The 12699-nt window shown below is 36.0% G+C and overlaps 1 protein-coding gene across 2 annotated transcripts; it reads left to right on the top strand.

The window, feature by feature from the left end:
* The first annotated feature begins 7112 nt into the window (after positions 1 to 7112).
* LOC120070683 (F-box protein At3g07870-like) lies at positions 7113 to 9430 on the top strand. 2 transcript variants are annotated; one of them, XM_039022526.1, is made up of 2 exons: positions 7113 to 7347; positions 7424 to 9430. In XM_039022526.1, exon 2 carries the CDS (start codon positions 7424 to 7426, stop codon positions 8600 to 8602), a length of 1179 nt encoding a protein of 392 aa, XP_038878454.1. In that variant the 5' UTR covers positions 7113 to 7347; the 3' UTR covers positions 8603 to 9430. The 2 variants fall into 2 exon arrangements, with proteins under 2 accessions (XP_038878454.1, XP_038878453.1); XM_039022525.1 differs by having other exon boundaries at positions 7114 to 7347; positions 7417 to 9430.
* Positions 9431 to 12699: the final 3269 nt, after the last annotated feature.

Raw genomic sequence — 12699 nt, 5'->3', positions numbered from 1 at the left:
GGTTCCATACCAGTTGAAGACTATCTTCGAACTTCAGAACTTCAGAACCCCAATGCAGCGGATCCCTCCAACAAATCTACCAACACCCGACGGGAACGTCGACTGCAGCAGCACGATCAATGCGAACACGAACGACGCAATGGGGACGACACCACCACTAATGAGCCCCGGATATTCTCGGAGTGAAAACTTAAAGGGTGGGCTTTGGTGAATTTGGTAGAGGACAGAGGATAAACGAGTCGTGTAGGGAATAAGCAAGTGGGAGAAAAAATAGTGCTATCGTATAGCAAAAGTGCTTATCGTATAGAGGAGCTACATGATCGTGTATGAAATACTGAACGATCGTTTAGGAAAAACGTATACGATCATTTAGTTAAAACGCGAGGTGAATGATCATTTAGGAGGAGAAGCAACTATCGTATAGGCTCTCGGGCGATCGTTTCACGAAATCTTTTTGGGCGGAAGAATCAATATTGATTGCACCATCCAAAATGAAAACTTTTTTTCATTTTAACTCATCGATTACCATAACCGATGTTGCCCACTAACCCACGTCCGAGATGGAAAAATGATTAATTATCATATAATTAAATACAATCAATTAATAAATATAATATATATGATATTATATTATATCCTATAGTTTGATATCATATCTACTATAGTATTTTCTCCTACTTGATATAAATCATAATTTATCTAATTTTCCTCCAAAATAATGTTTCTCATGCATTTGCTAAATTTTATCATATATATAATTAACCATTCCAATTATATCAATATATAATTCGAATTTCCTCTTGTCAATTTGAACATTTCAAATAACCCAAATACTTGGTTCTCGACTTTTATCCAAGCTACCCAGGGGACCTAATGGACCTATGGCTCGAAGCTTCATCGGTACGTTGAATAGCTTGACTAAACTCTTTAGCCACGAGAACCACCAATCCGTTAACTGTTAGACATTCCACTAAGACCAACAGCTGAACCTCTTCTTACACAGAATAATATTTTATGTCAATCGGATATTAACCGATCATGAATACGATGACCTCACAGATGCTCGTAAGTACAACTGTTCAATTTACCGTTTTTCCCTCCTGTAATTACATCTCACTCCTTAAGTACCACTGATTCATCTAATGAACAATACAACAATAGACAACTATGTGTGAACACCTCTCTCAGCTATAGAAGAAGAGTGTGTGGCGCCACATCGTTCAAGCCTCGGAAATCAGCCCTTATGGAGCCATCTATCTACTACCCCTGTCTCGGGGAAGAGTGAATTCCATCTTGTGTTAGCTGAGTTCCCCAGCTCCCAATCAGACGAATCCCCAAAATGGAAGGTTTGAATCGGCGAACCTACCACTCCGCACCCATACAAAGTCAAAATGACCGCCCTTAATGACAAGAGTTCCCAACTCACTCAGGATTGAGGTCATCGTTACCTATTGGTCATCTTAGTGAAGTGAAGTCTCTGTCATTGAACGATGTTTATATATGAGACGTTAAAGCTTCGTGGTCAAGTCTTATATAACAAAACTCTTTGTAAGGACGCCCTCGCTCGCATGTCCCCAACACAAATGATCAGGATCAGACTATCTATGACAAGTCACAACACTTGTGACCATTTCACAAAGTGGGTTGCGTCCGTAGCATTACTAGGATAAGGGTTCCCTCCTGTATCCATATACTATAGACTATTTTGGTTATCACTCAAGACATGATATACTTGTATGTCACCACATACATACTTGAGTCACATACAGATAACCAGGGATTTTATGTTTATTGGTTTGTGGTAAAACAAATAAAACAATTAACCGAGCAAAATACAAGATGTGAAGTAAATATCATATATTAACAACACAAGCGTTCGTACATACTGTTTACAAGCTACAAGACACGAGACTTTAGGGCATCAAACCCAACAGTACCAACAACATTGTAGGAGGACGAGAATGGAACAAGGCACCAAGTATCATTCTTTAGCAGGGCAGCACATTCAGCATCTATTGCTTCCTTCCATTATGGTGTTTTGAGGGCATCACTAACACGAGTTGGTTTTGTAGTTGACCAGTCCCTTGAGGAATTAATGAGCAGTACTTTAGGCTTGAATATCCCAGCTTTCCCACGAGTTATCATCGAATGTGTGGAAAGTAGAAGAGGAGGTAATGGTAAGGCTGTTGTTTCTGGTGAGGCAGTGGCCGTATAAGAATGTGATTGTGGTAAAGAAGTATCGGTTGGTGAGGTAGATGTGGCCAGGGGAGGGTTGATTTGATGCTGTAAGGGAGGGGTTGGTTGAGGGTTGTGTGTAGGAGACATGGGCAGTAATGGAGTGTTGGTAGAGGAGGAGGGACTAGTGTTCTGTAGAGGAAAGAGAGAGGGTGCGGGCACAACAGATGGACCTGCGGAAGATAGCTTTGGTAGGGGTAGTGTAGGCATAGAAGGGGCTGGGTTGATGGAGGGAAGCCAAAGTGTATGGAAACTTTGTTGTACAGGAGTTGGTAAAAGTAGACTTGAAGGGAAAATCAAGCTTATTAAACACAACATGTCTAGAAATAAACACTCTTCTAGATTCATTTAAGCATTTATAACTCTTATGATGCAAACTAGGTCCTAGGTATACACACTTTTCTGTACGATAGTTAAATTTACGAGTGTTATAGCACTTCAGACGAAGGAAGCAAGCACAGCTAAATACCTTTAGAGACTCAAAGTCAAGCTTCTTACCTGATAGGAGTTCAAGTGGAGACTTACCTTGAAGTACAACAATTGATAAACCATTGATGAGGTAGGTAGCATACATGAAGGCATCCCACCAATGATGAAGAGGTAGACAGGCTTAAGTAGGCATTGTGAGGCCTTTATCCACAATATCCCTATGTTTTCTTTCAGCTCTGCCATTTTGTGCAGAGGTATAAGGACAAGAATACCTAGAGATAGTTCACTGTTGTCCACAAAACTGATGTACTTTGACATATTCACTCCCATTGTCAGACTGAAGCATTTTAATAGTAGTATCAAACTGTCTTTTGACCATAATAGTGAAGTGTTGATAGGTAGCTAAAGTGTCACTCTTCAACCTTAAAGGATAAATCCACGTACACCGGCTGTGATCATCAACAAATATGACATAATATTTATAACCACCAGTAGATACAAGTGGTGCAGGTCCCCATAAATCAGTATGAACTAGATCAAACAGCTTAGTGGCTCGAGATTTAAAGTTAGGAAACGCAAGAGAGTGAGACATTCCATATTGACAGAAATCACAAAATTCAATCTCTTTATTGATGTTTGTAGGAAGATTACATTGCTTTAAGACTACTCAAGTGTTCTTAGAGAGGGATGACCTAAGCGTTTATGCCACATATTTTTGGACACTTTTCTAGACTTTGACACTGTTAAGGCAGACAACTTATTATTTTTGTACAAGGACTGCCACTGACCAGACTCCTTCAGTTGATCTTCAATCGAGCAAACTTGCACACCTCTCAGCTCATACAAACCATCTCTAGGTTGTCCCTTCAGTATGACTAGCCTCGTACCCTTGTCCTTGATAAGACAAAAACCATCATGAAACTCAATAAATATGTTATTATCTTTGGTAAGCTTGGATATACTCACTAAGTTTTTGGCAATATTGGGCATACACAACATATCTTTTAGTTTCAGCTGGCTTTACTACTAGATAAACAAGCATCACCAATATGTGAAATGTTAAGGCTGTCACCATTTGCAATAACAACAGAGTCCTTACCTCCATATTCATTTGAACTTCCTAGATTGCCACAATCAGCTGTCACATGACTTGAGGCTCCACTGTCAGCATATCAACTAGGGTCAGTAAGTGTCTCAGGGGTGGCAGTAAAGGGATGGGCATTCTGTGAGATCACTAGGGCTAATTGAGTTTGAGAAGGTCCCTTGTTTTGTTATGGATTAAAGTTGCTTCCTCCTTTGTTTTGTGAGAAATTGGGTGGTGTTTTACTATTGCTGACAATAGGTCCCCTGGTATTGGCTACATTAACAGTAGCATTGTGGTTGAAACCAATAGAGGTCTTTTGTACAGCTTGATGTTCTAGGCGTTTCTTAAACGGGAGCAATTCGAACTGCAAATCAAGCCAAGATACCTCTGCTCTGCTTTGAATCGTTGCTACCACAACATTGTACTTCTCATCTAGACCTAAGAGAACCTGTGACATCAAAGCTTTTGTGGAAACTGGGCTACCAGCTTACTCAAGTTTATCAGAATTGTTCTTCATAACTCTTAAATACTCTTCCATTTTCATGTTACCTTTGCGAGTAGATTGAAATACTTGTCTGAGATATTCTTCTTCAGCACGGGATTGGACTCCAAAAAGTTGTTGAATGCTGTCCCATAGGTCCTTCATGCACGAACACCCCATTACTTAGACGATAACTTCAAGGGTCATTGAGTTGTACAACCAACCGAGCAAGAGTTGGTCGACGACCATCTAAGCTTCATACTAAGGGTTTACCTCCGGAAACTTTATGGACCTCGAAGCTCCGACACTCCCACTTGAGCCACCTTCAGACAAGGATGCTCCAACAGTAACTTCACTGACATCGACACTTGCAGCTCCCACAGTATTAGACTCTCCTCCTATAGACATTTGAAGATACATCGAGGGACAAGTCTTTTGGCCGATCAGGTGACCTTCAAGCCTATAGCTGCTCAGAATCGGTAGTGCGAGATTCTTCCATAGGAGAAAATTGTTCCGATCCAATTTCATCGAAATGATCTGGTTCAGAAGTTGATTCAAAGGAAGGCTACTAAACACCGAGCTGCTAGGGTTAATGATTGGGATGCCATTAATATTAGCGTTGGCCATAATGACTCTGATACCAAATTAAGGCAGAAGGCGAAGGGTCAGAGAGAGACAAAGATGAAGAAGACCTTTGGTATTCTTTGTATATTAATTATACTCGGTTAATGTTTTCAATACAGTAAGGCATTTAATATATACAGCCCACGCCTAAGGATATTTAGGCAAGAATAAATGAGAAATAATAAAGAATATATGTGTACAAGTGTTAGCCAAGGAGAGGTGGTCCTCACACCACCAAAATATTCTCCTAACCAATTTCTGTTAGCCACACAAGCAGTCCACTTCAGCTGCTGACTATATTTGGTTGAGGTGCCAGGGTGGCTTTGTTGCTGACATGTTCAACTATAGGCTTTTCCTTAACAAATATTAATTTAGTTTTTTGTTTGTGTGGAGAAATATCAACTATTTACGTTTTATGCAACAATTTGAAAACGAGAAAGAATGAAGGCCAAGAATTCGGATTCAATCACTTTCATTCTGATGTCCTTCTTACCTGTGAGAAAGTGTTTGTCTTACGAGAAAGCAATGACAATGATGGAACTTTTAATCAAGCTAAGCCACCAAAGTATTAGATAGAGAAACATTCAAAACCTTTCGTTCATCTTTCCATATCTGAAAGTCACAGCAGCGATGATGTTCTAGATATGGAAAGAGGGTCTTCGATGTCTAGACTTGGCATTTCTAGTGGCGTCGACCAACGAGCAGAAATAAGGACAATAATAGTGGCGACAAGGAAAGTTTGCTAGAGAGGACAGTAGAGAGTGAGGAAGATGAGGCCATTGTCATTTTCAGTCCATATCATCCAGAAAATAATAAAAATTTAATATATTTTGCCATGTAATCAATAAATAATCTTCGTCACTAATCCGTTACTCAACTAAGTCCAGGACTATTCGAACTTTGTTTCAAACCTCAGATTAAAAGTATCCATTTTGAAACTTCAATGACCAAATAGACCCTTATAGTTATCTCGAACCAAACGCGTATTTTACACTTATACATATATTAAATAGGGGCAATTGCATAATTAGCAAAAATATGTTTGCAAAATTATGCCCGTGTGTTATTACTTTTTTTGTTTTGCAAAATGGTAAAGTAAGCTCAATCCATTCCAATGAAAAATGAAAAATGTAAAAAAAGTTTCCATCAATTGTACATCCAACAAAAGGAAAAACCCGTCCCATGCACACTTTTCAAAGTGACCTTGATATATTTCGTTAATAAATTTGGGATATCTATTAAGTGATATATCTAAAATGATGTTTATGAATACTGCATTGATATACTTCATATTAGGTACTATATTAAGTAATACGTTATCTAAAAGGAGAAAAAAAATACAAAAAATGATAAAATAGTGTAGGAAGTATCCATGTGTGACAAAAACTAAAATAAGTGATAATCACATTTATTGATTGAATGTCTATTATTATTAGATATACTGCTAATACACTTGGAATGTTGATTGATGTTAGATATATTATAGATATTATATTTATAAAATAAAACATACGGTTTACATCGAAATAATAAGGTACTAATGAATGTTGGTTATTGTTATATATAGTGCCAAATACAATGTCGATTGATATAAGATATATTATGAATATACTCATGTCTTGTTTAAGTATTTACCTATTAATGTCTCATACACTCATTTCTTATATCTGATATACTGTTGATACACTTAAAATATTATACTTATAAAATGAAATATGTATGCTTTACTTCAATATATATTACTAATTGAATGTTGATTATTGTTAGATGTAGTGTTGATATAGTTGACATGTTGATTGTTGTTAGATATAGTACTGATATACAAAATTTGAAGTAAATAGAAAAATTAAAACTTGATTTAAAATCATACAACAAATCAATTCATCAAAACCAAAATCAGAAAAAAAAAAAAAAAAGACACTAAATTGAACCAAAGAATATTAAAACAAAACACGAAAGTTTCCTATTATTGAACAAAAAATCAAAAAGAAAAAAAGAAATCAAACAAAAATAAAATATAATAGGTGAGAAAGATGAAAAAATTGACATGCAAATAAAATTGAAAAAATATATACATGATGAGTGTTTTAGGATTGTGTTAAAGAGAGAAGAAAAACGGTGATTGAGAGAGAAGAATAAGATTCAAAAATTGAAAAACAACATTTGTATAGACGGAAATTAAAAATTGATTTTATCGTTATATCTACAAGTTTAAAAAGTATATGGCATACTCTTTTATTTTTATCATTCTTATTTTGCCACCCATCAAATTTCCCTATTATATACATATTGAAGAGATATAATTTCAAATCTGCCAAATTCTATAGCTTCAGATCTCTCGTTCAAAAAAAAAAAAAAAAAAGGGAAGATTTAATCTAAGATTCGTCTTTTCAAAGAGAATGTCTATGCGTAAGATTTGACCTAACTAAACCTAAGCCGAGAAGCACCTCCCTCTAGCATCAACCCCTGTTGCTTGCTTCCTTGTCCAGCAAAGGTGAGATCTGAGTATAATTAGGGTTTAGAATTTCTTCTTCTTTGAAATTCCTGTGCTACAATTTGGCAGGATTAAGATGGAGAAGAAAAGGAGAAAGATGGAGAAGAAGCAGGAAATGGAGAGTAGCAACAAAAATTGGGAGATTCCACCTGATCATATTCTTCATCAATTAATATTCTCCAAACTCTCCATCGTGGATTTACAGGCTTGCCGTCAGGTATGTAAATCATGGAACAATATTGTTGTTCAGTTTGATTCCAATCTTTTTTTTGCTCAAACTTCTCCCGACTCCAGAAACATCCATTGTATGGACTTCGACCCTAAACATATGGGAGCGATGAACAGCCTTGCCTCTTTTACCTTCCATCCTAAATATTCTTCCGCCTCCTCCAAAATTCTCTGTTGCTGTCATGGACTCCTCTTGTGTTCTTTTCGCTTCTTCAAGTTTTATGATCTAATAGAATATTCACGAACAAAAATTTGCATATTAAATCCCTTCACAAATGAGTATCTCGTTGTTTCTTCCGATACTGGCAATAGACATGATAATTACTCTTACGCCTTTGGATTTAGTCTTAACACAAAGCAGTTCAAAATAGTTAGATTTACATATAAACACTCTTCTTTTCAACCTTCTTCAACCTCGATCGAGATTTATGCATTTGAGACGCTTTGTCCTCGTCTTCGTCCTCTTGGTTTTCTCCCTACTTCCATCCAAACAGACGGCGCTTACTACTTCAATGGCGCCCTTTATTGGGTTGGAACTGATCAACAGCTACTACTTAAAGCCCATAAGGATGTCATATACTGTTTGGATTTAGAAGACTACAAATTGAATCAATGTTCTCTTCCCCAACACAACCAATTCCGTTTGGCATATTTCTTCGGAGCCCTTAATGGCGCTTTGTATCTAACCACTCTTGAGAACGAAGATCAGTACCAAATGTGGAAGATGGAACAAGATGTTTTTTCGTGCATTATACTATTTGTTCTTCCTAAACTAAATCTGAGGTTTTCTAAACATCTACCTCAGCATTCAAGAAGTTTAATTAATCTTCAACCTATCAAAATCTGTGAAGATGGGAAGTTCTTGTGTCTCCTTGGTGGACTTGTGTTCCTCTTGTGTGACCCCAATACTGGAACGACACAAGTTTTGACGGATCAAGACGTTGAAATTGAGAAACATTTTAAGGTTTTTCCTATCGAAACCTTCAATTTCAATTCTCTCCACAACATTTTGCTTGGATGTGCCTAAACTTTGTTTCTTATTTATCTATCTATATGTAGTTATTTTTGTTAATTAGGATTACTTCACGAGATTTGAGTTTAGTTGTCCAATAATTCAACTTTTTAATCTTTAAAAATATGTTTGTTTCTTATTTATCTTTCAATTGTTCACGAGATTACTTCAATTTCACAGTCTTCTTATATATCTACCAGTTTCTTTAAAATGTCTCCCTATTTTTGAAATGCTTCTTCTATTAAGGATTTTAAAAGACAAAACTTAATCGAAGGGATAGATGCATTTGGGTTTCTAATATATATTGATTTTGTAATTTCTATGTTTATAAAAATCATTTCTCCTATGACTCTCAAAATATGGAAGAACGTGTCATATTTTTACTTGATGTAATGAGATTTTGGACGTTAATGTGTCGATAGAGTGGAGATATTATGTTAATAAAATGGAAGATTGGGACATAAAAATCTAACATAATGAACTATTCATTTGATACAAGTGTTGTATATTAGTATTAGTTGTATATATCGTGTTTTATCGTGTCATTGCTAATATTGAGTTGTATATATGACATATTTTAAAGCTATCAAGGAGTGTTTCGAGGCTCTCGAACGTAAGGACATTGAGTTTATTGAGTAGACAAAGACCAAATAAAATAGGAGACCACAACGATGTAGTCTTAATTGAATCCGATGTAGTAATATATTATATGTAATGTGTGTGTATACAAATACATTTATATAATATATATTGACATAATAATTACAACTAGTTGTAGAACCAATGGCAGAAGTCAAAACAATGAGTAAGGAAAACATAGCGAAAGAAAGTGAAATAGTTGAATATTAAAACATAAAATTGGATTTAATTATGTAGATTAATATATTGTATAGAAACTTTCAATTTGGATTGAAACTTTAAATTAAAATGATGTTTTATATATAAATTTAACATGTTTGAAAATTAAAATTTATAGTTTCTTCAATTTGAATGAGTTATATTTGATTTTTATCATAAATAACAATTCAATTAAGTTAAAATTGACAAATGTTTTAATTTTTTGTATTTTGGAGAGTTACTAAGTTTGTAGCCTATTAATAGCAACTTGATTCTTCATTTGTAATATCTCATTCCAAAGTGAAGAGTTCTCTCATTTTTTTTTTTTTTTTTTGTTCTTGAGTTGAGTTGAGAGCAAATATCCAAGAGTTCTACCATATTCGAGTAGTTCGAGGTTGCAGTTATATCGAAGTTAGTATTTGTATCCTGTTGAGATGATCATTGTAGTATACTTGCAACCCGTGTAGAACGAATATTTGCCTTCAGGACAATGCTTATCAGAAGCGTGTCTCGACTACGTACGACTACGTTTTAAGTCTCCAAAGGTTTTGAGATTCTTTTAAGTCTTTGGTTATTTTCATATCTAAGCCTTGTTACACCATTTGGGTTTCGTTTGAGTTTAAATATTATATGTATTGTTTCTGAGGTATAATCAGTTTGCTTCAGTTCTATATATATAATTTTTCCCAACAAACTTGAGAGTACTAACCTCTTCCAAAGATTAATATTAGCATATCAAATATCGATTATGTTTAGGATGATGATATTTTAAGCAAAAACTTCTCATGTGAGGTTGAAAAAATTGAACAAAATTTTGAAACTTAGTGAAAAAAAATGCTAGCAACTTTTTTATTCATAGTGATCAAAAGTTAGAGCATAAACTTTGTTAAACGAGATCAGAGAAAAATGGAGATAGCTTACTTTATTGTTCAACCACTCAAACTTAAATATAATATTAATATAATTTGCCAAATCATCAAATCCAATCAACAAGTATTTGCCATATCAATTTCTCATTAGCCAATTAATAGTCATTTTGTACTCAGGAAGCATTTATAACTACTTTTCAAACCTCATAACTAAAAACGTAGGAACCTCAGTGAAAGTTAAAACAATTCACTAAGGGTGTGTTTGGTATGTGATAAAAGTAGAGAGTTGAGTTGATAATTATTATCCGGAAAGTTTAATTATCTGGGGAGTTAAATTATTTGTGTTTGTTGTGCAGAGTTGAGTTGGTAATTATTGTCTGTGTTTGTTGTGTAGAGTTGAGTTGAGTTGATAATTATTGTCTGTGTTTGTTGTGCAGAGTTGAGTTGAGTTGAGTTGGAGGATCTGATACAATTTTTCTGTGAATGAGATTAGTTCTATTTTTTTTTGTTTGTTTTTTATTTTTTTATTTTATTTTTTTAGTTTTATGCTTTGCTATTGTTGATTAATTTTCAAATATACACGTATTTTCTCAAATCATTTATGACATAAACTGGACAATCTCAATTTGTAACGGGGACAATTTTAGCTATCCACGTTGGGTATTTGACTTCACAGATAAACCGTGCTTCAATGAACTAATTGACTTCAACTTCGATCTGAGAAATAAGTTATGGTCGAAAGCGTCGCTGAGCTTGCTTAATAGGTCGACACCCTTGTTTGATTGTGAGATGGTGAATTGCTACTTTCAGATCAAGCCCCAACATTTCTTTGTATGACCAAGCGAACACATCCCTCTATTCAGTGAACAAACTCATATATTTGTCTTCTTCCTCTTTAGAGAGAGATACATTAATGAAAGGCGGGCGTGATTCTGCCATTATACCCAGATTTACTTCTTTGAGTTCATCCAACGTGGACTTATCACCATCCTCCAAACCTAATGGAGCATCTTCCACTTCCTCTTCAACCATATCATCTTTGGATTCTTCAGTGATGGTAATGTGGTGACATGAAGTTTCACCTTTCTTCTGCTCTAAGCCTCTATTTTGAGAGTTGGTGAAGACAACGTCGCATCTCTTCACCTTTAGTGAAACTTCGCTTGTGTTTAGAGTGACAAAGGTCTTTCTCTTCATTCATGAAAGCAGGATACTACGAATGTCTCTATCGCTTTCTACCTTACAAGATGATTTCTTGTCTGATGGCCTTTCAGTATCCTTATAACTGAGGCATCGTCAGATTCACGTGTGAGGTATCGGCTCCCTCTTTCTTATGGCTATATTAGGGATGTCACTACGAGTTTCTCCCTTGCCCTTTATCTCACTAGAGACATGTTTGTTAAAGTGATCCTCAACACCTTCGCGCTTAAAGCGATAAAAAAACAAGCGCGCTAGGTTTGCCTTTGTTTTTCTTTGAAACCGCACCTAATCTCTTGAAGGCTGATGGTCGTGCCACCACCGGAGACTGACAGATGATCTCCTCTTCTCCTTCGTCAGGAAAAGTTAACCTTCGAAAGATTGAGTGTCGAATAGATCTGGGATCGTGCATAGGTTTTCTCTCTACTTCTGTCATGTTCAATCTCTCCAAGACCAAAGCGCGTGCGATAAATGGTCTGATACAGTTGAAAGCTGAGGTTTTTTTATCCTCACTCTTAGGGTTAGCAAAATTCCCGGACCCGCCTCGATCGAGGTAGGGAATCCCCTGTTTGACCGGGATGGGGTCAAACTAGGGAAAACATTTGGGGCCCCGTCTAGGGACGGGGACGGTATCCCTGACCTCGACCCCGATTAATCCCTGACCAAGATTTGATATTTTTATATTTTTATAAATATATATTTATAATATATAAAAAATTTATAGTATGTTTATAATATATAGTATTGGATTGGAGCCCATATTAAATATCCAAATTCTAAATCTAAGCCCAAGAAGCCATGCCCAAACTTAAAAAACTAAAAAAAAAAAAAAACCCTAAATTGAAAACCACTTACCGTCTGATGTCTACCCTACCAAGTAAGTATCGTCTGCGTCTGGCCCAACTTGCCGTGAAGATGCTTCAGGCATCCGTTCGAGTTCAAGTGAAGATTGAAGGAAGATCCTTCAATTTTCAAGCGTGATTCCGTGAAGAAGCTGAGCATTCGAGTTCGTGAAGACCTTCAGGCGTGTCGTTCGAGTTTTTGAGTTTGTTCTTCCAAGTTCGAGTTCTTTCGAGTTTGGATTCATGAAGAAGCCGTTCGTTCGAGTTCGAGCCGCTGCCAAGCCTACCATCCGACTTTCGAGAGGTAAGATTTGGAAAGGTAATGTAATACATGAGATTAGTTTGAAAAATAGATCAAATGATTGGTAAG

The sequence above is a fragment of the Benincasa hispida genome, chromosome 2 (assembly GCF_009727055.1).
Source record: "Benincasa hispida cultivar B227 chromosome 2, ASM972705v1, whole genome shotgun sequence".
Lineage (NCBI taxonomy): Eukaryota > Viridiplantae > Streptophyta > Magnoliopsida > Cucurbitales > Cucurbitaceae > Benincasa > Benincasa hispida.
Note: the sequence above shows the minus strand (reverse complement) of the source record. Positions and strands in the feature narration are given on the sequence as shown.